Here is a 27203-nt window from a genome sequence, read left to right as displayed (position 1 = left end):
TGTGTGTGTGTGTGACTTCTTGTCAAAGTGGAGTAGAATGCTGCATGTTATTACACACCAGAAACAATGGGAGCGCCAGAAGAGCAAGCAACTGGTGTGTTTTGGGCTCCCAGCATCCCTGCTGTGCCGAGGCCTATTTGCATTACATAAAGAAGAAAAACAACCTGATGCGCTTTACACACGAGAGTTTCATGTGAAGGCCATTGTTTAGTTACGCGGAGAGCAGCTAGACAGAACAATGGTGTCATATCTTTACCATTTAACACTTGGTCGGGTCGAGGATGGGGCCACTCAAGGTCACATGAGCCCTGATATTGTTCAGTCTACACTTCTTATCAAAAATACAGAAAACAAACGAGCTGAACGGGCCAGTGAGCCCCTTGTCACCACTGTGCCCTCGACGCCATCACAACAGACGGCGGTGCGTGGCGCCTATAAATCCCTCACTTATTATTTCGTGGTGTGCAATTCGATATAAGATATAACTCCAATATTATCAAAAAATACATATGCGATTATACTGTATGTGGGCTTCACGGTGGCAGAGGGGTTAGTGCGTCTGCCTCACAATATGAAGGTGCTGCAGTCCTGGGTTCAATCCCAAGCTCGGGATCTTTCTGTGTGGAGTTTGCATGTTCTCCCCGTGAATGCGTGGGTTCCCTCCGGGTACTCCGGCTTCCTCCCACTTCCAAAGACATGCACCTGGGGATAGGTTGATTGTGTGAATGTTGTCTGTCTATTTGTGTTGGCCCTGCAATGGGGTGGCGACTTGTCCAGGGTGTACGCCGCCTTCCGGCCAATTTTAGCTGAGATAGGCGCCAGCGCCCCCCGCGACCCCGAAAAGGGAATAAGCGGTAGAAAATGGATGGAAAATGGATATACTGTATGTGTTTGCATGTAAAATGTCCTGCAGGGTGTTCACTTGTGCAAAGCTGGACAGCCAGTTAGCATCTAAATGTCCTCCAATGAGCACACCGTTGGTCTTTTCTTCTACAAACCCTGTTTCCACGTGAGTTGGGAAATTGTGTCAGATGTAAATATAAACGGAATACAGTGATTTACAAATCATTTTCAACCCATATTCAGTTGAGTGCACTAAAAAGACAAGATATTTGATGTTCAAACTCATAAACTTAATTTCTTTTTGCAAATATTAATTAACTTAGAATTTCATGGCTGCAACACATGCCAAAGTAGTTGGGAAAGGGCATGTTCACCACTGTGTTACATCACCTTTTCTTTTAACAACAATCAATAAAACGTTTGGGAACTGAGGAAACTAATTGTTGACGCTTTGAAAGTGGAATTATTTCCCATTCTTGTTTTATATAAAGCTTCAGTCGTTCAACAGTCCAGGGTCTTCGTTGTCGTATTTTACGCTTCATAATGTGCCACATATTTTCGATGGGAGACAGATCTGGACTGCAGGCGGGCCAGGAAAGTACCCGCACTCTTTTTTTATGAAGCCACGCTGTTGAAACACTTGTCTTGCTGAAATAAGCAGGGGCGTCCATGATAACGTTGCTTGGATGACAACATATGTTGCTCCAAAACCTGTATGGACCTTTCAGCATTTATGGTGCCTTCACAAATGTGTAAGTTACCCATGCCTTGGGCACTAATACACCCCCATACCAGCACAGATGCTGGCTTTTGAACTTTTCACCTATAACAATCTGAATGGTTATTTACCTCTTTGTTCTGGAGGACACCAAGTCCTCTGTTTCCAAATATAATTTGAAATGTGGACTCGTCAGACCACAGAACACCTTTCGACTTTGCATCAGTCCAATTTAGGTGAGCTCGGGCCCAGCCAAGCCGGCGGCGTTTCAGGATTTTGTTGATAAATGGGTTTGGCTTTGCATAGTAGAGTTTTAACTTGCACTTACAGATGTAGCGACCAACTGTAGTCACTGACAGTGGTTTTATGAAGTGTTCCTGAGCCCATGCGGTGATATCCTTTACACACTGATGTCGGATTTTGATGCAGTACCGCCTGAGGGGTCAAAGGTATGTAATATCATCGCTTACGTGCAGTGATTTCTCCAGATTCTCTGAACTTGTTGATGATTCTACGGACCTTAGATGGTAAAATCACTAAATTCCTTGCAATAGCTCGTTGAGAAATGTTGATCTAAAACTGTTGGACAATTTGCTTACAAATTGGTGACCCTCGCCCCATCCTTGTTTGTGAATTACTTAGCATTTCATGGAAGCTGCTTTTATACCCAATCATGGCACCCACCTGTTGCCAATTAGCCTGCACACCTGTGGGATGTTCGATATAAGTGTTTGATGAGTATTTCTCAACTTTATCAGTATTTATTGCCACTTTTCCCAACTTGTGTGCCACGTGTTGCTGACATCAAATTCTAAAGTTAATGATCATTTAAAAAAAAAAAGAATGTTTATCAGTTTGAACATCAAATATGTTGTCTTTGTAGCATATTCAACTGAATATGGGTTGAAAATGATTTGCAAATCATTGTATTCCGTTTATATTTACATCTAACACAATTTCCCAACTCATATGGAAATGGGGGTTGTATTATCAACTTACAATAGCATTCTTTTTGTATTGTTTTAGTGTTGTAAATTTACCAAGACGCAACTGTGGAGTTATTGAGTCTGCACAACAAACCTCTCCTATCTCTCGCTTCCTTGTTACTATGGCGGCCGGTGCTGCTGGGCAACCGTTGTGCAATTAAAGATGGATCATTTAGTTGAATGTACGTGTGTATGTAATGTAACAATAATCCCTGCTGTGCCAGTAATGTATGTGTAGCGCCGCGTCTCCAATTACATATCTCACAGTTATGCTCATTACTGCCGGAGATCAGCTACAATCAAAGCAAATTATTATTTATATGCACGGCGATGGATGGGTATAATAATGGACAACCCGCTGCGGAGATGAGAATTAATCACCAAGCCGCACTTCCATCAGCCTCGGCTTAGTATCGGGCTCGCATTAAACGCACGTCTTTTACTCTGGCTGATGTTCTGCGTCCCGACGAGTGACACGCTGGCGTCGCACCTGACATGGCGCTCAATCCTTCATATCATGAAGTGGCTTAGCTGCTGAAGGTGGAATATTGTATTCACTTGTGGTCCTCAAAAGGTCAACAGGAGTAAGCCATCCATTGCTGGACCGTCAAGGCTTGACAAAACGATTGGGAAGCAATCAATCGTTTTCATTATTCCCTCTGCTCAAAGGGTGGTGACATAAAGGAAGCTAATATCCACTAAAGACGCTGAGATCATTATCCATGCGTTTGTTACGTCTCGCCTCGACTACTGTAACGTATTATTTTCGGGTCTCCCCATGTCTAGCATTAAAAGATTACAGTTGGTACAAAATGCGGCTGCTAGACCTTTGACAAGAACAAGAAAGTTTGATCACATTACGCCTGTACTGGCTCACCTGCACTGGCTTCCTGTGCACTTAAGATGTGACTTTAAGGTTTTACTACTTACGTATAAAATACTACACGGTCTAGCTCCATCCTATCTTGCCGATTGTATTGTACCATATGTCCCGGCAAGAAATCTGCGTTCAAAGGACTCCGGCTTGTTAGTGATTCCCAAAGCCCAAAAAAAGTCTGCGGGCTATAGAGCGTTTTCCGTTCGGGCTCCAGTACTCTGGAATGCCCTCCCGGTAACAGTTCGAGATGCCACCTCAGTAGAAGCATTTAAGTCTCACCTTAAAACTAATTTGTATACTCTAGCCTTTAAATAGACTCCCTTTTTAGACCGGTTGATCTGCCGTTTCTTTTCTTTTTCTTCTATGTCCCACTCTCCCTTGTGGAGGGGGTCCGGTCCGATCCGGTGGCCATGTACTGCTTGCCTGTGTATCGGCTGGGGACATCTCTGCGCTGCTGATCCGCCTCCGCTTGGGATGGTTTCCTGCTGGCTCCGCTGTGAACGGGACTCTCGCTGCTGTGTTGGATCCTTTGGACTGGACTCTCGCGACTGTGTTGGATCCATTGTGGATTGAACTTTCACAGTATCTTGTTAGACCCGCTCGACATCCATTGCTTTCCTCCTCTCTAAGGTTCTCATAGTCATCATTGTCACCGACGTCCCACTGGGTCATTATTGTCACCGATGTCCCACAGGGTGTGAGTTTTCCTTGCCCTTATGTGGGCCTACCGAGGATGTCGTGGTGGTTTGTGCAGCCCTTTGAGACACTAGTGATTTAGGGCTATATAAGTAAACATTGATTGATTGATTGATCTTCCACTCTTTTACCTGCTTAACGAATAGAAAACTAGCACGACGACATGGTAATGTCATTCTAGGGCCCCGCACTGGGAAAATAGGAACCTTCAATCACAACAAAAATCCCCAAAATCATCCCCAAACGACAAATGGAGCGAGGTTTCCAAGGTAAGAGAAGATACCGTCTTTGGAGAGGCATCCACTCACATGTTAGTACGATCAACAGTAAATAGAGTGCACTTATTCTACTGCATTACACATTCAACTATCAAGCATGTTATCTCTGAGTCGCCGTTCTGCACTTTTGTTGTGTCACTTATCGGATATCTCTCAATCGTTTTTGTTAAAGGGGAACATTATCACCAGACCTATGTAAGCGTCAATATATACCTGGATGTTGCAGAAAAAAAACACATATATTTTTTTAACCGATTTCCGAACTCTAAATGGGTGAATTTTGGTGAAATAAACGCCTTTGTATTTATCACTCTCGGAGAGATGACGTCAGAACATGACGTAACCTAGGTAGTCAATCGGCCATTTTGTCAAACAAATTACACACACAAGTCAAATCAGCTCGGTTATTTTCCATTTTTTTCGACTGTTTTCCGTATCTTGGAAACATCATGCCTCGTCGGTGTGTTGTCGGAGGGTGTAATAACACGATCAGGGACGGATTCAAGTTGATTTACGTGGAATGTGCAATCGATTAGCACGGCATGCTAATCGATGCTAACATGCTATGTACCGGCGATGCTAAGGCAGACATGGGACAGAGATGTATGGATATCCTGCAGATGCATTTCCAACGATAAAGTCAAAGAAAACGCAAAGGTGAGTTTTGTTGATAATGTTGACTTATGTGCTAATCAGACATATTTGGTCGCGGCATGACTGCCAGGTAATCGATGCTAACATGCTATTAAGGCTAGCTGTATGTACATTTGTAGCTGTATTTGCATCCAGCGTTTCCCTCCAGCCACATTTAATGACAACAAACACTTACCAATCGAGGGATTTAAGTTGATCCAGTGTCAAAAGATGCAAAACTTCCGATCGTTTGGTCTGCGCATTTTACCAGCGATGCTAAGGCAAACATGGTCGAATAGCGTCAATAGCTATTCGCTCAATAGCTTCAGTTTCTTCTTCAATTTCGTTTTCGCTATCTGCCTCCATACTCCAACCATCCGTTTCAATACATGCGTAATCTGTTGAATCGCTTAAGCCGCTGAAATCCGAGTCTGAATCCGAGCTAATGTAGCTATATCTTGCTGTGGCAACCGCCACGTTGTTTGTATTGGCATCGCTATGTGACGTCACAGGAAAATGGAGAGTGTCTTCGCAGATAGCAAAAATAAGGCATTTTAAAGCTTTTTTTAGGGATTTCCGGAACGGGTAAAATTTTGAAAAAAACTTCAAAAAATAAAATAAGCCACTGGGAACTGATTTTTATTGGTTTTAACCCTTTTGAAATTGTGATAATGATCCCCTTTAATCTCTTTCTTTTTGGATGGTGACTTGAAGGAAGCTGAGAATTACAAATTATAAATAGAGTGAGGTTTCTCAATGCTGAGTTGTTAGCAACTGCAGTACCGTTATAGAAATGTTGACCTATTTGTTTCACAACATTCCATAGAAATTTTACAGTCAAGCATGTTAGCTCTGAACCTCAATTCCGCACTTTTATATCTTGCAATCAATCATTCATCTCTGCTAAAAGGATGGTGATTTTAAGGCCTACTGAAACCCACTACTACCGACCACGCAGTCTGATAGTTTATACAGTGGGGCAAAAAAGTATTTAGTCAGCCACCGATTGTGCAAGTTCTCCCACTTAAAATGATGACAGAGGTCTGTAATTTTCATCATAGGTACACTTCAACTGTGAGAGACGGAATGTGAAGAAAAAAATCCAGGAATTCACATTGTAGGAATTTTAAAGAATTTATTTGTAAATTATGGTGGAAAATAAGTATTTGGTCAACCATTCAAAGCTCTCACTGATGGAAGGAGGTTTTGGCTCAAAATCTCACGATACATGGCCCCATTCATTCTTTCCTTAACACGGATCAATCGTCCTGTCCCCTTAGCAGAAAAACAGCCCCAAAGCATGATGTTTCCACCCCCATGCTTCACAGTAGGTGTGGTGTTTTTGGGATTGCAACTCAGTATTATTCTCCCTCCAAACACGACGAGTTGAGTTTATACCAAAATGGATACATGGATGATACACCAGAGGATTGCGAGAATGTCATGTGGTCAGATGAAACCAAAATAGAACTTTTTTGGTATCAACTCAACCTGGCGTGTTTGGAGGAAGAAGAAAACTGAGTTGCATCCCAAGAACACCACACCTACTGTGAAGCATGGGGGTGGAAACATCATGCTTTGGGGCTGGTTTTCTGCTAAGGGGACAGGACGATTGATCCGTGTTAAGGAAAGAATGAATGGGGCCATGTATCGTGAGATTTTGAGCCAAAACCTCCTTCCATCAGTGAGAGCTTTGAATGGTTGACCAAATACTTATTTTCCACCATTATTTACAAATAAATTATTTAAAATTCCTATGATGTGAATTCCTGGATTTTTTTTTCACATTCTGTCTCTCACAGTTGAAGTGTACCTATGATGAAAATTACAGACCTCTGTCATCATTTTAAGTTGGAGAACTTGCACAATCGGTGGCTGACTGAATACCTTTTTGCCCCACTATATATCAATGATGAAATCTTAACATTGCAACACATGCCAATACGGCCGGTTTAGTTTACTAAATTACAATTTTAAATTTCCCGCAGAGTTTCCTGTTGAAAACGTCGCGGAATGTTGACGCTTATGATGACGCGTGTTTGGGACGTTATTAGTTGGAGGGGACATATTAGCCCAGCACCACTTACGGCTAAAAGTCATCTCTTTTCATCACGCAATTACACAGTATTTTGGACATCTGTGTTGCTGAATCTTTAGCAATTTGTTCAATTAATAATGGAGACGTCAAATAAGAATGCTGTTGGTGTAAAGCGGTGGATTGCAGCTGTCTTTAGCACCGAATCACACCCGGTGTTTCTTTGTTTGTTGTGAAGCTTTAACACAGAGCGGTCAAGCGAACATGTTTCTCTACGTCAACCAGCAAGTTTTTGGATGGGAAAATTGTGATATGAAGTCGGCTCTTACCGGAGACTTGAGTTGATTACGTAACCTCATCCTGCAGCTCAAAAAGGCAGCTGTGATCTTGGCTCCTCGGCTTCTCTCAGAGACACTGGCGTTCACCGCAGCCATCCGACTTTCAGGTATAACTTTATAATCTCACTAAAATACTATTAACACAATAAGCAGATAAGGGATTTTCCAGAATTATCCTTGTAAATGTGTCTAATTACATCTGAAACTCTCCCACTGCCGCCGCCTGGAGCCGTCGCCTTATGTTTTATTTTTTATTAGTGCTTCATTCTAACTCTCCTCATCCACAAATCTTTCATCCTCGCTCAAATTAATGGGGAAATCATCGCTTTCTCGGTCCGAACTGCTCTTACTGCTCGTGGCTCACATTATAAACGATGTGAGGATGTGAGGAGCCCTCACACCGTTGACGTCACGCGCACATCGTCTGCTACTTCCGGTACAGGCAAAGCTTTTTTATTAGCGACCAAAAGTTGCAAACTTTATCATCGATGTTCTCTAATAAATCCTTTCAGCAAAAATATGACAATATCACGAAATGATCAAGTATGACACATAGAATGGACCTGCTATCCCCGTTTAAATAAGAACATCTAATTTCAGTTGGCCTTTAAGCGAAGCTGAGGACTACTAGACTATACAAATCCACACTATTACTTACAAATAATGAATGGAGTGAGGTTTTCAATGCTACAGTAGTTAGCAACTTCAGTATCATTGCAGAAATATTGACGTGTTTGTATTTCACAACGTTGGACAAAAATGTTGGAGGTATATCCTTTGCATTGAATTTTTCCATTCAGTTTTCAAGTAGGTTAGCTCTGAACCTCAGTCCTGCACTTTTGTAGTTTCTTGGATCTGATATCAATCAGTGTGTATTTAGCTCTCTGCTGAAAAAGAAAAAAAACGGTTATTTAAAGGAAGCTAACATCAGGCAAGCAACCAGAAAATGAACATGGTTGAGGATAATCATATACAAATCCATGTGTCATATTGGATAGCAATCAGATTTTTGTTTTCTGTTTCTCTGCTCAGAAGGGGGTGACTTAAAGGAAGCTGAAGATTACGACACAACAATCCACACTGCTCTCTACAAACGATGAAGGGAGTGAGGCTCCCAATGCTAGAGTAGTTAGCAACTTCAGTACCTTTGTAGAAACGGTTCACATTTTCCAACATTTAAGATCAAAGGCTGCACTTTTTTGGTTGCATTGGATTTGTGCATTTGATTGTCAATCAGGTTAGATCTGAACCTCAGTTATGCACTTATGTTGTGTCTCATATTGGATATCAATCAGTCCTTTTTATTTTTTCCACCACTCAAAGGGCGGTTGTTGTGTTTTAGTCTTGTCCTACCTTCTCTTTTTTTCTCACCTGTGTAATCAGTGATTCATCCTCGGCGAGGGGCAGACCTTGTGGCACACCTGCTCGCAATTAGCCCGCCAGTATTTCGGCTCATCACTGACAGCTTGGCCTTGCCGGTTATTGTATCCTAAACCACTCTAGTGCATGCGCCTTCATGACCTCACCTGACCTGGTATGTTGTCGCCATTTTAGTCCCGAATTCCCAAACCTCTTCTCTGTTTGTTTCCCAGCCTCCCTGAGTTAAAGGGGATTCTTTTGTTGGACTCTTGCCCAGCTCAGTGGGCCCTGGCCTTTTCTCCAGCTGACATCTGAGGTACCTATTTTTGTCCAGGTTACATGGTGTGCGCTTCTGCCCCCATTTTTTCCTTTTCTGTAATTCCACCTTGTCTCCCATCTCTGCTCTCCTGGGGTCAACCCCCCAGACCAAGACCCTAACATCGGTGACTTAAAGGCCTACTGAAACCCACTACTACCGACCACACAGTCTGATAGTTTATATATCAATGATGAAATATTAACATTGCAACACATGCCAATACGGCCGGTTTAGTTTACTAAATTACAATTTTTAATTTCCCGCAGAGTTTCTTGTGGAGAACGTCGCGGAATGATGACGTGTGCGCGTGACGTCACGGACAGTAGAGGACATATTAGCGCAGCGCCATTTGCGGCTAAAAGTTGTGTCTTTTCATCGCGCAATCAAACAGTATTCTGGACATCTGTGTTGCTGAATATTTTGCAATTTGTTCAATTAATAATGGAGAAGTCAAAGTAAAAAAATGGAGGAGGGAAGCTTTATCCTTTAGCTACACCAACACACAGTGTTTCCTTGTTTAAAATTCCCGGAGGTGAAGCTTTACTATGGATCAGAGCGGTCAAGTGAACATGGTTCCCGAGCACTTCTCAAACCGGCAGGTTTTGGTGAGAAAATTGTGGTAAAAAGTCGTGTCTTACCGGAGATCAGCTGAGCTTGTGCCGTCCATGCAGCTGCCGTCGACTTCCCTCCCTCAGAGACTGGCGTCAACACACCCGTGGACACACCCCTCCGACTATCAGGTACTATTTAATCTCACTAAAACACTAGCAAGACAATAGAAGGATAAGGGATTTCCCAGAATTATCCTAGAAAAATTTGTCTAAAAACATCTGAATCCGTCCCAATGCAATCGCCTTTTTTTTTTTTTTTTTAGTTTATTTTTTCTATTCCCTCGCTATCAATATCATCATCCACGAATCTTTCATCCTCGCTCAAATTAATGGGGAAATTGTCGTTTTCTCGGTCCGAATAGCTCTTGCAGCTGGAGGCTCCCAACATAAACAATGTGAGGACGTGAGGAGCCCTCACCCTTGTGACGTCATCGTCTGCGACTTCCGGTAAAGGCAAGTTGCGAACTTTATCGTCGATGTTCCCTACTAAATCCTTTCAGCAAAAATATGGCAATATTGCAAAAATGATCAAGTATGACACATAGAATGGACCTGCTATCCCCGTTTAAATAAGAAAATCTCATTTCAGTAGGCCTTTGAAGGAAGCTGAAGATTACCATACAAAAATCCACATGATGATTTACAAATGATGCATGGAGGGAGGTTCCCAATGCAAGCTAGAGTAGTTAGCAACTTCAGTACCTTAGTAGAAATTATTCATACTTCACGACATTTAATCAATCAATCAATCAATGTTTACTTATATAGCCCTAAATCACTAGTGTCTCAAAGGGCTGCACAAACCACCACGACATCCTCGGTAGGCCCACATAAGGGCAAGGAAAACTCACACCCAGTGGGACATCGGTGACAATAATGACCCAGTGGGACGTCGGTGACAATGATGACTATGAGAACCTTAGAGAGGAGGAAAGCAATGGATGTCGAGCGGGTCTAACATGATACTGTGAAAGTTCAATCCACAATGGATCCAACACAGTCGCGAGAGTCCAGTCCAAAGCGGATCCAACACAGCAGCGAGAGTCCCGTTCACAGCGGAGCCAGCAGGAAACCATCCCAAGCGGAGGGGGATCAGCAGCGCAGAGATGTCCCCAGCCGATACACAGGCAAGCAGTACATGGCCACCGGATCGGACCGGACCCCCTCCACAAGGGAGAGTGGGACATAGAAGAAAAAGAAAAGAAACGGCAGATCAACTGGTCTAAAAAGGGAGTCTACTTAAAGGCTAGAGTATACAAATTAGTTTTAAGGTGAGACTTAAATGCTTCTCCTGAGGTGGCATCTCGAACTGTTACCGGGAGGGCATTCCAGAGTACTGGAGCCCGAACGGAAAACGCTCTATAGCCCGCAGACTTTTTTTGGGCTTTGGGAATCACTAACAAGCCCGAGTCCTTTGAACGCAGATTTCTTGCCGGGACATATGGTACAATACAATCGGCAAGATAGGATGGAGCTAGACCGTGTAGTATTTTATACGTAAGTAGTAAAACCTTAAAGTCACATCTTAAGTGCACAGGAAGCCAGTGCAGGTGAGCCAGTACAGGCGTAATGTGATCAAACTTTCTTGTTCTTGTCAAAAGTCTAGCAGCCGCATTTTGTACCAACTGTAATCTTTTAATGCTAGACATGGGGAGACCCGAAAATAATACGTTACAGTAGTCGAGGCGAGACGTAACAAACGCATGGATAATGATCTCAGCGTCTTTAGTGGACAGAATGGAGCGAATTTTTGCGATATTACAGAGATGAAAGAAGGCCGTTGTAGTAACGCTTTTAATGTGTGCCTCAAAGGCTGCAGTTTTTCTGTTGCATTGTGAATTTGACTGACAAGTAGGTAAGCTCTGAGCCTCAATTAAGCGTGTTTTATTTTCACCTATAAAAATAATTGTTAAATTGTATTCTTTGCTTTTTTACATGTTTCCTGCCATCATTCGTGTTAAAAGGTGTGCGTTTTCATCTTCTGGAACCATGAAATGCTTCCTAATCGCAGTTTGGCCGTAAACAACAAAGACTTTTGGACATAGCCACCATAAAATATCGTTCTATGACCTTTGTCTCTGTCGAGTCAGACATTCTGCAGCCTCATAAAGCTCTACCGCTTTCAAAGCTTTGGTGCGCAGAGGGAACAGACAATGACGGACCATTAGAGGGAGAACAAAAGGTAAAACTTCCAGCTTTGAGTTAGCTCTCTTGCGCCTGCTTGCTCGTTAGCCCGCCACTGCAGTCCTCCAGCGAGAACTGGGACGCCACATCTAAACACCTTCATAAGACAACTAAGCCGCCACCGCCAAATTAAAGAATACTGATACTAAACATCTTTGATGCTGCCTCATACTAGTTGTCGGATTTCCCTTGGGGGGAAAGAAAAAAAAAGGCTTTGAACGATCCCGCCTGTGCTATCGTACACATTTTCAATAATTCACACTTACAGATCTGCATTTGCTACACTGGATATAAATAATTGAGCCTCGTGAGCGCACTTTGAGAGCAACAGCTTACACTGTGAGGCGCGCGCTACAAGCTCTAGTGTTACTTGGCCACTGGAGTTTGGTTACGGCTACACGGTGGAGTAGTTGTTAGAAGGAACCTAATATAATAGTACTTCGGGATTGTTTGCACTTCACCGTGCACTGACTACAATCTCAGTGCATCAAGGATCGTACAATTGTATACAAGTATTTTTAGGAACATGTATTGTAACATTTAATAATTGATAATAACAGCCGTCTACCACAGTGATGAAGCTACTTTTGCTGCCTTCCAGTTACCTCGGAAATTGGAAGCCGGAGCTGGGAATGACATCACAGCCGAGTTGTGAGTGTTCCAGTTATGATGTTGGAAATCATGATGGCCACATTCACAAAAGCTAATTATGCACTTGCCTTGTCTGAATATACAGTTTGACAAAAAAGTATTTAGTCAGCCACCGATTGTGCAAGTTCTCCCACTTAAAATGATGACAGAGGTCTGTAATTTTCATCATAGGTACACTTCAACTGTGAGAGACAGAATGTGAAAAAAAAAAATCCAGGAATTCACATTGTAGGAATTTTAAAGAATTTATTCGTAAATTATAGTGGAAAATAAGTATTTGGTCAACAATTCAAAGCTCTCACTGATGGACGGAGGTGATGGCTCAAAATCTCACGATACATGGCCCCGTTCATTCTTTCCTTAACACGGATCAATCGTCCTGTCCCCTTAGCAGAAAAACAGCCCCAAAGCATGATGTTTTCACCCCCATGCTTCACAGTAGGTGTGGTGTTCTCTGGATGCAACTCAATATTCTTCTTCCTCCAAACACGACGAGTTGAGTTTATACCAAAAAGTTCTATTTTGGTTTCATCTGAGCACATGACATTCTCCCAATCCTCTGCTGTATCATCCATGTATCCATTTTGGTACAAACTCAACTCGTCGTGTTTGGAGGAAGAAGAATACTGAGTTGATTCCCAAGAACACCACACCTACTGTAAAGCATGGGGGTGGAAACATCATGCTTTGGGGCTGTTTTTCTGCTAAGGGGACAGGACGATTGATTCGTGTTAAGGAAAGAATGAATGGGGCCATGTATCGTGAGATTTTGAGCCAAAACCTCCTTCCATCAGTGAGAACTTTGAATGGTTGACCAAATACTTATTTTCCACCATAATTTACAAATGCATTCTTTAAAATTCCTAAAATGTGAATTCCTGGATTTTTTTTTCACATTCTGTCTCTCATAGTTGAAGTGTAACTATGATGAAAATTACATACCTCTGTCATCATTTTAAGTGGGACAACGTGCACAATCGGTGGCCGACTAAATACTTTTTTGCCCCACTGTAAACATGGGAAAACATGCACTCTTTCTGCAACCTTCAAACGTGGTGGTTGAAGAGGAAACACGGACGCTATTGCTAGCGATGTAGTGTGAATGTACAGCGTAAATACTACATGAAATAAATGTAGTTTACACTACAGTGTCGTTACCATATAAATGTAAAACATGACTGTGGAGGGGGGCGTGGCCTGCGGACCTGCAGCGAAACGGGGTGTGCCAGGACCGGCTTCGAGATCAGCGACAGGTGCGTAGATGGCCCACCTGGGCCTGGTTATCTAATCACCTGTCGCTCTGTTAAAAGGCAGCAGCCGGGGAGGAGAGAGGTGGTGGAACTGGAGCGAGAGCGAGAGACAGCCAGAAAAAGACAATTGCTGAAAAAGCGCCTGAGAGACTAAACTATTGAAAAATAAAACAGTGTTCTAAACCCTGAAACGGAACTGTCATGTCAGTGCTTGGTGGTCTGAGGAACCCGGAGAAGAGAAACGTCCACAATGAAATTGTATATGGCTGAATTACTGTGCCAAAATAAAAAATGCTAATAACTGATATTACAGAAGCAGATATCATTGTTTACATTTAAAGCAGCCATCTTTGAAACGAACTCAAGGGTGATGAGAAAGCTCCGACTTTCCGAGTCTTCGAGGAAGGAAATTCCGACTTCTTCCTAGTACAAACGGGATGCACCATTAGGCCACGTGGCATTGTACAAGGCACACTATTAGTTGATTGCCGCCCAATCACAGAGCAATGTCCTGGTAGCTAAATGGCTCAGCAACATGAGCCTCCACTTTGCTTCAACTGAGCTCTGCCTGTGTGTTTATTTTTTCCAAGTGTTACAATGTTGTCCATGTATTCTGCGCCTTTTAAGGCTTCTGGAACAACCCCCAAAGGAAGCTGCATACCATCGGAGAAAAGTTGGACCTCCTCATTGCTATGCTAAAGGAATGTAGCTTAGCTACGCGCTAGTAGGTACAGCGCCATCAACTCTCAATAAATTTGTTCCTCACGCGAAAGAAGACACAAGTGAATAATGCACCCAACGTCTTATCATCCATCAAGCAGCTAATTCCTTTGCGTTTTCATTTCCTGTTTGTGTTCTCTTATTTTGTTACATCCATTTCCTGTTTGTGGTAAATGCAATACCTTTACTCCTGTCTAAGGAGGCAGCATCCTCAGCATAGCCGGTTCATAACTTTACCATTGCGAGTGTAATTTTTTCCCGATCCGTTCTGTTGCCAATTATCCCGTTTTCCTGTTTTTTCACACTTTTTTGAGGAATAACAATTTTTCAGCCACATTTTGCCAAAATTGTAACTAAATAATACAAACACTGGGGAGCCGATGCATCTGCCATACTTTTTACCTGCAGCATCAACTATAAAAGCGACACAACAACCATAACAAAACCATCTTCAAATGACAAAATAAATTGACCCCCCTTTTAGACCAGTTGATCTGCCGTTTCTTTTCTTTTCTGCTCTGCCCCCCTCTCCCTCGTGGATTGGGGGACGGTACAGGTTCGGTGGCCACGGATGACGTGCTGGCGGTCCAGAGTCGGGACCTGGGGTGGACCGCTCGCCTGTGCATCGGTTGGTGACATTTCTGCGCTGCTGACCTGTCTTCACTCTATGGACTAGACTCTCACTATTATGTTGAATCCACTATGGACTGGACTTTCACAATATTATGCTAGATCCACTCGATGTCTATTGAACCGGTCGCCCTGGGGGGCGGAGGAGGGGGGGGGGGGGGGTCCTCTCCAAGGTTTCTCATTGTCATCCCAATGGGTAGAGTTTTTCCTTGCCCTAATGTGGGATCTGAACCGAGGATGTCGTTGTGGCGTGTGCAGCCATTTGAGACACTTGTGATTTAAGGTTATATAAATAAACATTGATTGATTGATTGAAATGGTGTGAGGTTTCAGAGGCTGGACAAGTTAGCGCCTTTGTAGATGGAAACATGCTTAACGATTTCAGTGCATTCAATGATCAAGCAGGTTAGCTATGAGCCTCACTTCTGGACTCTGTTTACGCTTATATAAGCTAATATCTTTCGTGATAGGCCAGGGATCAACCCAAGGTGGGCAAGTGGTCAAGAAAAATGGACAACATTTCTCCTTGCAACCTCCCCTCCATGCGAGCCTAGTAGAGATGCGCGGATAGGCAATTATATCATCCGCAACCGCATCACCAAAGTCGTCATCCACCCGCCGTCTACCCGAACCAACATTTTATCAGAACCGTACCCGCCCACCAACCGCCCGCTGAAATACATCAGTGGTCGGCCGCATTTACCACTCACAGAGCTATTTAAACCTGTTTAGCCACTAACGTTCTCGCGACTATCCAATAGCGTTCATCCTGATGACAAGAATATGGGCGTGCTATGAAGCCAATGCCTTTGACACCTTCAACAACATGTACGAACCGATTGTTAGTCCGGCAACGTGTTGTGTGCAGCTTCCGCAATCACACGTACAAGATTGAAAGGCATACTGGGTGATACAGAGTACACTGATGGTTGTGATATAAACAACTTTAACACTTACTAATATGTGCCACACTGTGAAGCCACACCAATTAAGATTGACCAACGCATTTCGGGAGAACATCCTCACAGTAACACAACATAAACGCAACACAACAAATACCCAGAATCCTGTGTATCCGTTAGACTGAATATATTTTACACCCCCGCGCCCCCAACCCCGCCCACCTTACCGACGCACGGGGGGTTGGTGTGGGGGGGCGGGGGGGGGGCGGGGGGGGCGACTTTTGCTGCTAGCTGGGTGTATAAAATACTCAGGATCTGTCACGGATACAACGGATTCTGGGTATTTGTTGTGTTGCGTTTATGTTGTGTTACTGTGAGGATGTTCTCCCGAAAAGTGTTTGTCAAACTTGTATTGTGTGGCTTCACAGCGTGGCGCATATTACTAAGAGTGTTAAATTTTTTTATATCACAGCCATTAGTGTACTCTGTGTCACCCAGTATGCCTTGCAGTCGTGTGCGTGTTTCCGCGGAAGCCACACACAACATGTTGCTGGACTGACAAGCAGATTTTACATGTTGTAGAAGGCGAGAAAGCCAACGGCTTCATAGCACGCCCTAATACTTATTATCTGGGTGACTGCCGGCAGTCATTCTAGAGCAGGGGTGCCCATTACGTCGATCGCGATCGACTGGTCGATCTCGGAGGGTGTGTCAGTCGATCTCAAGCCAGGCATTAAAAAGTAGACATAAAAATGAGCAATCAGCAATCATACCAAGACTTCACTTTCGTCAGTTGTTTGATATTCTCGGCACCCGAGGATCTTGTGAGATGACGCTGGCTGCTGCGAGCTCATATTTAAGAAAAAAATCACTAACAGGACAGACGCAGAGAAACACATTTTATTTCTAGAGACTCCGTACCTACTGTCAAAACTCTAAAGACCGACTGCACAGTTCCTGTCTTCAACATAAAAGACCTGTTTCATCCTGCCTGTGCTAACAAAATAAGAGTCTCAGAAAGCTAGCGTGCACAAGCTAGCAAGCTACGGAGTTTGATGCCAATGTATTTCTCCCCCGCCCTCAGCGACCGCTTTCTCACTTGCTTGCCCACCCGCACAGTCACTGACGTCACTCACCTGCTGCCAGACATTAAAGGGCCACACACATATGCTACTCTCATAACAAAGTGTTTAAAAACGAGTATGCAAGTTGGACAAATGAGATGCCAAATCCAACCACTTTCATGTGGTATTGGACAGAAAGGAGGACTTTTTTTCTCCTCCATTTGAAAATGCGGACGTTATCAGCACCACTATCTAATTCCAATCAATGCAAGTCATCAGAATCAAATACACCAACTTATATTCTTGTCTTCATGAAAGAAAGGAATCTAAGTGTGTTAAACATGCTTGTATTATCATTAAACACCATTAACTTGTTAACAAAAATGTCTCTTCCATAAATAAATAAATATAAATCATAAATAGGAATGAGGTAGATCTCCTCGACTTGGTCAATTGAAAATTAGTTCGCCTGCAGAAAAAGTGTGAGCGCCCCTGTTCTAGAGAATAATAGCGTCTCCTATTGTCTTCGTTTTATGACACAGGTCTAAAATGGCTCTTTGAATGGCAAAGGATACCGATCCCAGAACCATGTATATCAAATATTTCCGGATGGTTCAACCGCCACCCGCCCGAATCTAATTAATATCAATTTTTTCGTCATGTCACCCGCCTGACCCGCGGTTTATCCGTGGACTCCGCGGATGAGTCCGCAAACCGCGCATCTCTAGAGCCTAGCATCCAAAGACAACGCTTCATTGTGTGCTGAGAACACCCTGGGAGGATCTCAAACGACTTGCTCTGTTCTTGACCGGCTGTTGTGGTGTCCCCTCTTCTTCTTCGCTTGCATCGTCCTAAAACTCCTGGAGTCATGGTCCCAGGCCCGGACACAGCATGGGGGCCTCCTCATATTGATAATGGCTCAGGCTGGGATCATTACTATAAAAGCTTTTTGTGAGCATGTTCATTATTATCCATATTATTATTAAATGAAAACACATGAGAATTCCCGGACCCAAAACACTTAATGATGTCTGTGTTCTAACTAGGCTAATTGACTAATTACTTTGATACCACTCCTTCCACAGCCAAACTGGACATCAACAATCACTTAGTGTTTATTTTTCAATACACACTAATTAAAGTGGCGGGACGCGTGGGAGTTCAACACAAATGAGAGGAAAAAGGAGAAATTTTAATCATTTTAATGCGATATTCTTCTCTCCGACTAATTATGGATGCTAAGTGGAGAGGAAGGAGCGACATAATTGCTGGTTAACAGATTGGTAGGACTGATAATTGGGTCACATGACTAAAACTGAGGTCTTCATTTATACTATGTCATGAAAGTGAGTATTCGCTTCAAGAGACAACACTATAGAGCAGGGGTCACCAACGCGCTGCCCGCGGGCACCAGGTAGCCCGTAAGGACCGGATGAGTCGCCAATGGGCCTGTTCTAAAAATAGCTCAAATAGCAGCACTTACCAGTGAGCTGCCTCTATTTTTTAAATGTTATTTATTTATTAGCAAGCTGGTCTCGCTTTGCTCAACATCTTTAGTTCTAAGAGAGACAAAACTCAAATAGAATTTGAAAATCCAAGAGAATATTTTAAAGACTTGGTCCTCTCTTGTTTGAATAAATTCATTTATTTGTTTTACTTTGCTTCTTATACCTTTCAGAAAGACAATTTTAGACAAAAAATACAACCTTAAAAATGAGTTTAGGATTTTTAAACACATATACCTTTTTACCTTTTAAATTCCTTCCTCTTCTTTCCTGACAATTTAAATCAATGTTGAAGTAAATGTATTATTTTTTATTGTAAAGAATAATAAATACATTTTATTTAATTCTTCATTTTAGCTTCTGTTTTTTTGATGAAGAATATTTGTGAAATATTTCTTCAAACTTATTATGATTAAAATTCATTAAAATTATTCTGGCGAATCTAAAAAATTTGTAGAATCAAAGTCTTTTGAATTGCTTTTAAATTTTTTGTTCCGGAAAATCTAGAAGAAATAATGGTTTGTCTTTGTTAGAAATATAGCTTGGTTCAATTTGTTATATATTAAAACAAAGTGCAGATTGGATTTTAACCTATTTAAAACATGTCATCAAAATTCTAAAATTAATCTTAATCAGGAAACATTAGAAATGTTTTATAATTTTTTCAAAAAGATTCGAATTAGCTAGTTTTTCTCTTCATTTTTTTCGGTTGAATATTGAATTTTAAAGAGTCGAAATTGAAGATAAACTATGCTTCAAAATTAAATTTTCATTTTTTTGGGTGTTTTCTCCTCTTTGAAACCGTTCAACGAAGTGATTTTTCATCATTTATTCTCTACAAAAAAGTATTTTGAATTGCTTTTAAAATTTTTGTTCTGGAAAATCTAGAAGAAATAATGGTTTGTCTTTGTTAGAAATATAGCTTGGTTCAATTTGTTATATATTATAACAAAGTGCAGATTGGATTTTAACCTATTTAAAACATGTCATCAAAATTCTAAAAGTAATCTTAATCAGGAAAAATTAGAAATGTTTTTTACATTTTTCAAAACGATTCGAATTAGCTAGTTTTTCTCTTCATTTTTTTCGGTTGAATATTGAATTTTAAAGAGTCGAAATTGAAGATAAACTATGCTTCAAAATTAAATTTTCATTTTTTTGGGTGTTTTCTCCTCTTTGAAACCGTTCAACGAAGTGATTTTTCATCATTTATTCTCTACAAAAAAGTCTTTTGAATTGCTTTTAAAATTTTTGTTCTGGAAAATCTAGAAGAAATAATGGTTTGTCTTTGTTAGAAATATAGCTTGGTTCAATTTGTTATATATTATAACAAAGTGCAGATTGGATTTTAACCTATTTAAAACATGTCATCAAAATTCTAAAAGTAATCTTAATCAGGAAAAATTAGAAATGTTTTTTACATTTTTCAAAAAGATTCGAATTAGCTAGTTTTTCTCTTCATTTTTTTGGTTGAATATTGAATTTTAAAGAGTCGAAATTGAAGATAAACTATGCTTCAAAATTAAATTTTCATTTTTTTGGGTGTTTTCTCCTCTTTGAAACCGTTCAACGAAGTGATTTTTCATCATTTATTCTCTACAAAAAAGTATTTTGAATTGCTTTTAAAATTTTTGTTCTGGAAAATCTAGAAGAAATAATGGTTTGTCTTTGTTAGAAATATAGCTTGGTTCAATTTGTTATATATTATAACAAAGTGCAGATTGGATTTTAACCTATTTAAAACATGTCATCAAAATTCTAAAAGTAATCTTAATCAGGAAAAATTAGAAATGTTTTTTACATTTTTCAAAAAGATTCGAATTAGCTAGTTTTTCTCTTCATTTTTTTCGGTTGAATATTGAATTTTAAAGAGTCGAAATTGAAGATAAACTATGCTTCAAAATTACATTTTAATTTTTTGTGTGTTTTCTCCTCTTTTAAACCGTTCAACGAAGTGATTTTTCATCATTTATTCTCTACAAAAAACCTTATGTAAAAGGAAAAAAATGTACGACGCAATGACAGGCAGAAATACAATTTTTTTAATATATATATATGTATATATACATTTATTTATTAAAGGTAAATTGAGCAAATTGGCTATTTCTGGCAATTTATTTAAGTGTGTATCAAACTGGTAGACCTTCACATTAATCAGTACCCAAGAAGGAGCTCTTGGTTTCAAAAAGGTTAGTGACCCCTGCTATAGAGAATATTAAAAGTTAGAGCAGTCAGTGTACAGCTTGCATAGCAGTATATATTTACTATTTACTAAAATTGAGTCAATATATAATAATTGTCTTTTCTGGCGCTGCAAGAGTGCTGCTGTTTATTGAGAGAAACACGAATCGCAACATGTACGCTGACATTCAGAACCAAAAATGGGTAGCGTGTAGTGATGGGATCGGCAGTTCTTTTGACTGTACTGAATCACAAGAATCAGTTCCTTAAATTGATTCGTTCAAAAGATTCGCTCACCGAATCACTTCTGCAGCAGCAGTTCTGTGTGCAGGTCGGCGAATCATGAGTCAGTCAGTAACAGCTTCCCCAGCGGCAGATCTCGGTGTGTGTCAGTTGGTGAACGACACAAGCCCTCAGCACCCAATGAACGATGCACACAGTGACTGAACGAGATCCTCAATGTGACGTCATCCTCCGCGACACTGTCAGTTCGTGAGTCCTGTTAGCGAGAGCGTTGTCGTTCACTGAGTGATTCATGTCGTTAATCCGCGGTGAACAAATCGTTCGCTCAGTCCCCCCCGCCCCCATGAGGAATAGCTGGCTGCGCCGAGGGTTCAGTGAGTCACAGAATCCATCGATCCATCCATCATCTTCCGCTTACCCGAGGTCGGGTCGCGGGGGCAGCAGCCTAAGCAGGGAAGCCCAGACTTCCCTCTCCCCAGCCACTTCGTCTAGCTCTTCCCGGGGGATCCCGAGGCGTTCCCAGGCCAGCCGGGAGACATGGTCTTCCCAACGTGTCCTGGGTTTCCCCCGTGGCCTCCTACCGGTTGGACGTGCCCTAAACACCTCCCTAAGGAGGGGTTCGGGATGCATCCTGACCAGATGCCCGAGCCACCTCATCTGGCTCCTCTCGATGTGGAGGAGCAGCGGCTTTACTTTGAGTTCTTCCCGGATGGCAGAGCTTCTCACCCTATCTCTAAGGGAGAGCCCCGCCACCCGGCGGAGGAAACTCATTTCGGCCGCTTGTACCCGTGATCTTATCCTTTCGGTCATGACCCAAAGCTCATGACCATAGGTGAGGATGGGAACGTAGATCGACCGGTAAATTGAGAGCTTTGCCTTCCGGCTCAGCTCCTTCTTCACCATAACGGATTGATACAACGTCCGCATTACTGAAGACGCCACACCGATCCGCCTGTCGATCTCACGATCCACTCTTCCCTCACTCGTGAACAAGACTCCTAGGTACTTGAACTCCTCCACTTGGGTCAGGGTCTCCTCTCCAACCCGGAGATGGCACTCCACCCTTTTCCGGGCGAGAACCATGGACTCGGACTTGGAGGTGCTGATTCTCATTCCGGTCGCTTCACACTCGGCTGCGAACCGATCCAGTGAGATCACAGAATGCGCCAGTTTGAAAATTCTGTTTTTTATTTTTTTCTAATTACTACATTGGACGTGAATCTGACAAGAAAATAACAATTTATTTTCAAATTTGCTACAAATATTATTTTCTTTTTTTTCCCTTCTTCTTTTTTTTTGTGTCCTCTCCATGAGGTGTCCATGACATTTTAAAATGGATCTGAAGACAAAAAAAAAAAAAAAAAGTTTTTTAAAGTGGTAAAATTTTCATACAAATTTACAAATGGTATTATTATTTTTACATTTTAACATTTGACTCGACGACACAATTGAAATATATTCTTAAATGCGTTTGAAATGCAATTATTTTTCTACATTACATTTATTTTAACAATATAGTGGATCTGACAAGATAGAAAAAACGATTCTAAAATGTGTTACAAGTATTCTTTTTTCACAATACATTTTATTATTTTAACATTTTAACACGACGAGTTGAGTTTATACCAAAAAGTTCTATTTCGGTTTCAACTGACCACATGACATCAACCCAATCCTCTGCTGTATCATCCATGTATCCATTTTGGTATAAACTCAACCCGTTGTGTTTGGAGGAAGAAGAATACTGAGTTGCATCCCAAGAACACCAAACCTACTGTGAAGCATGGGGGTGGAAACATCATGCTTTGGGGCTGTTTTTCTGCTAAGGGGACAGGACCATTGATCCGTGTTAAGGAAAGAATGAATGGGGCCATGTATCGTGAGATTTTGAGCCAAAACCTCCTTCCATCAGTGAGAGCTTTGAATGGTTGACCAAATATTTATTTTCCACCATAATTTACAAATACATTCTTTAAAATTCCTACAACGTGAATTCCTGGATTCTTTTTTCACATTCTGTCTCTCACAGTTGAAGTGTACCTATGATGAAAATTATAGACCTCTGTCATTATTTCAAGTGGGAGAACTTGCACAATCAGTGGCTGACTAAATACTTTTTTGCCCCACTGTAGCTCCGTGCCTGCCTACTTTATGGGTTATAGATAGGGGTGTACTGGTACACAAAAATTTCGGTTCGGTACATACCTCGGTTTAGAGGTCACGGTTCGGTTCATTTTCGGTACAGTAAGAAAACAACAAAATATACATTTTTTGGTTATTTATTTACCAAATTTGTAAACAATGGCTTTATCCTTTTAACACTGGGAACATTATAATATTTCTACCCACGTTGATCCACATTAAACTGCCTCAAGTTGTTGCTCTGATTAAATAAAATGACAAAACCTTTCTTCTACATATAAAAAGTGCAACATTAAACAGTTTCAAGTCAACTCATCATGCTTAATTTATTACAGCATTTGGGAAGTCAGTAGTTGACTTTTATTATACACACACACACACACACACACACATGCACACACACACCCTCGCACACACACACAGCAAAATGAGCTAACGTAATGCTCAAAGCTAATTAGCCTTCACCTCAACTATGAGCGAGCTGAACTGCAGTTTAAGTTTCTAGAAGGTCAACGGGCTCATAGTGATGTTTGTAACAGTTGTGACTGGGAAGTGTTTTTTATCATTTGGGGAGTGTACGATGTCAGCTGCTCACCTGCTAAACACATACCTGCTCATCTTGAAGCCGGAGCACTGACTCCATGCTTTCTGAATACGCACTGCTGATTGGCTGTTACATCACTCTGAATACGCACCGCTGATTGGCTGTTACATCACTCTGAATACGCACTCCTGATTGGCTTTGTATGTAACCAATCGGATGGTTGTGTGGGCGGGACAATGCTGGGTGCTCACTGCTCAGACAAAGGCAGAAAGCAGAGCAGCTTGTTAAAACTTTAAGTTACAAACCCGTTCGATACACCCTCGTACCGAACCGAAACCCCCGTACCGAAACGGTTCAATACAAATACACGTACCGTTACACCCCTGGTTATAGATAAACCTATGGATAACAGAGACATATATAATAGTATCCTTTTCAGGTGAGAGAGGACGCTAAAGGCAGTGCATTTTAGGCACGCCCCAATATTGTTGTCCGGGTGGAAATCAGGAGAAATTCGGGAGAATGGTTGCCCCGGGAGATTTTTGGGAGAGGCACTGAAATTCGGGAGACTCACAGGAAAATCAGGAGGGTTGGCAAGTATGCTCCTAGGTACTGTATATATATTCTATATTCCTTTGAGAAAGTATACTGTGATGTGTGCCTGTGTGTAGAAGTCCAACCTGGGTCTCGGACATGACATAGAGGTAGTGGTAGTCAGAAGAGAAGGCCATGTCGCGCAGGATGGGACCGCTTTCCACCGCCTGCACCGTCTCGTACTGCAGGGCCCGCGAGGAGCCGTCCACTCGTATCTGGGGGAGAGAAAAACACAGTTACAGACCTAAAAAAAGCATGGCTGTGGCGACAACAACAGAGGGTTGGCTGAAGGATAATCTTTGATACAAACCATAAATAATTTATGGTGTTTATGGTGGTGGACCCAGGACATGAAATTGGCACCCGCCCACACGCCAAATGCGGGTAACTTTTGTGATTGGCGGATGAAACTGTCAGTCTACCTGCCACATTGGCGGGTAGCCAATAAGACAACACAACACTGAGCAAGTGTTGTGTATTGTTGACCAATCAGGTAGCCTATGTGTGTTCTAAGCAAGCCCCCGCGCCATTTTCTTGGATTTTAAAACCAAAATGTGGCGGCGTATCGCTGGCGTGAAGAGGCCGGCGCCGGCTTTAACAGGCCAACAAAAGGAGGACGAGGAGGACGATTTAAAATTATTTTAAAAAAAGACGTTTTAATACGAAGTGGAAAGTAAGCAGGGATGGCAAGGTTCGGGACTGGCTGGTCTACGACCTCACAACAGAAGTCAGTATTGCCGTATGTATGGCTCGGAGAAAGCGAAATCAAACCCATTTGTGATCGGGACAAAAAACTTAAAGTTAGAGGGAATTAAGGACCAGGAGTCCTCAAAAAGCCACTTGCAAACGATCAACTGTAAAGTGGGGAAGACAGCTGCGGTCAAGGCACTGACCTCAATGAAAACAGCGTAGTTGGAGAGGATGAAGCTCCTGTTTCGGAACGTACATCCAAATGAAAAAAAGATGAGACCCTTCTCTGACTACGTGTGGATGTGCGAGTAAGTACCATTTAGGTCTAGTCATTAATGGGATTAAAGGCCTACTGAAATTAGATTTTCTTATTCTATGTGTCATACTTGATCAATTCGCGATATTGCCATATTTTTGCTGAAAGGATTTAGTAGAGAACATCCACGATAAAGTTCGCAACTGGAGAAAAGCCCTGCCTCTACCGGAAGTCGCAGACGATGACGTCGCAAGGGTGAGGGCTCCTCACACATTCACATTGTTTATAATGGAAGCCTACAACAAAAAGTGCTATTCGGACCGAGAAAACGACAATTCCCCCATTCATTTGAGCGAGGATGAAAGATTCGTGTTTGAGGATGATAGCAACGGACTAGAAAAAAAAAACGCGATTGCAATCGCGTTGCATTGAGACGGATTCATGTGTTTTTAGAGACATTTTCTGTCACGATCCTCTACACCAGGGGTGCCCACACTTTTTCTGCAGGCGAGCTACTTTTCAATTGACCAACTCGAGGGGATCTACCTCATTTATATATATCATTTATATTTATTTATTTATGAAAGAGACATTTTTGTAAACAAGTTAAATGTGTTTAATGATAATACAAGCATGTGTAACACATATAGATGTCTTTCTTTCACGAAGACAAGAATATAAGTTGGTGTATTACCTGATTCTGATGACTTGCATTGATTGGAACCAGACAGTAATGATGATAACGCCCACATTTTCAAATGGAGGAGAAAAAAAGTTGTCCTTTCTGTACAATACCACATGGAAGTGGTTGGTTTTTGGCATCTAATTCATCCAGCTTCCATACACTTTACAAGAAAAACATTGGCGGCAAATTCCGTAGCTTGCTTGATTGACATTCACGGCACCCGAGGGTCTTGTGAGATGACGCTGGCTGCTGCCAGTTCATTATTATGAAACAATGACAGAGAGGAAGGCGAGAAACACTTTTTATTTCAACAGACTTTCGCGCCGTCCCTTCCGTCAAAACTCTAAAGGCCGACTGCACATTTCCTATCTTCACAATAAAAGCCCTGCTTCATGCTGCCTGCGCTAACAAAATAAGAGTCTCGGAAAGCTGGCGTGCACAAGTGATGTGCACGCCAGCTTTCTGAGGGATCGCTTGTGCACGCCAGTTTTCCGAGACTCTGTATTTAGTTAGTGCAGGCAGCATGAAGCAGGGCTTTTATTGTGAAGATAGGAAATGTGCAGTCGGCCTTTAGAGTTTTGACGGAAGGTACGACGCGAGAGTCTGTTGAAATAAAAAGTGTTTCTCGCCTTCCTCTCGGTCATGTTTTCATAATAATGATCTTGCAGCAGCCAGCGTCATCTCACAAGACCATCCGGTACCGTGAATGTCATTTAAGTGACGTCTTGGTGAAGATTGATGATCACTAATTTTTAGGTCTATTTTTTTTAAAAGCCTGGCTGGAGATCGACTGACACACCCCCCGCGGTCGACTGGTAGCTCGCGATCGACGTAATGGGCACCCCTGCTCTACACGGATTGTTTATTGTTTTGCTTTGAATATGTTTTGATCACGTTTGGACTGTGCCGATCCCTTCAGTTGAATACTTCCTTGTTTACATTTGTCACCATGGCTACTCAATTACGCCTCCTGCACGCACTCCCGAAGCACACCTGTTTTGATTTATTGTGTTGTATTTAAGACCGCCTGCTACCTCAGTTCCTCGTCGCCAGTTTGTTTGCACCACGCAACAGTTACGTTAGGTTTGTCTGTTTGAATTCTCTCTGCTAACTGTAGCTTAGCCTCCGCGCGCTCGGCTCGCGCTTTATGGACTTTTTGAACTCTGCCTCTTTTTCTTACGTTCTGAAGTCGGCTTCGGTGCTAAGGCATGCATGCCTTTGATTTGCTCGTTTATACAAGTGTTCTTTTGTTGTATTTTTTTTAATTAA

General features: G+C 42.0%; 1 protein-coding gene across 2 annotated transcripts in view; it reads right to left on the bottom strand.

Annotated features, from left to right (window-relative positions):
* plxna4 (plexin A4) overlaps positions 1 to 27203 on the bottom strand; it is a 506120-nt gene that overhangs the window by 149532 nt on the left and 329385 nt on the right. For both annotated transcript variants that reach the window (XM_061912247.1, XM_061912248.1), the window contains exon 4: positions 24390 to 24518. In XM_061912247.1, the coding sequence (XP_061768231.1) occupies positions 24390 to 24518 (129 nt within the window). The remainder of the gene's footprint in view (positions 1 to 24389; positions 24519 to 27203) is intronic.

The sequence above is a fragment of the Nerophis ophidion genome, linkage group LG10 (assembly GCF_033978795.1).
Source record: "Nerophis ophidion isolate RoL-2023_Sa linkage group LG10, RoL_Noph_v1.0, whole genome shotgun sequence".
Lineage (NCBI taxonomy): Eukaryota > Metazoa > Chordata > Actinopteri > Syngnathiformes > Syngnathidae > Nerophis > Nerophis ophidion.
The sequence above is the reverse complement of the archived record's forward strand: the minus strand, read 5'-3'. Positions and strand labels throughout refer to the sequence as shown.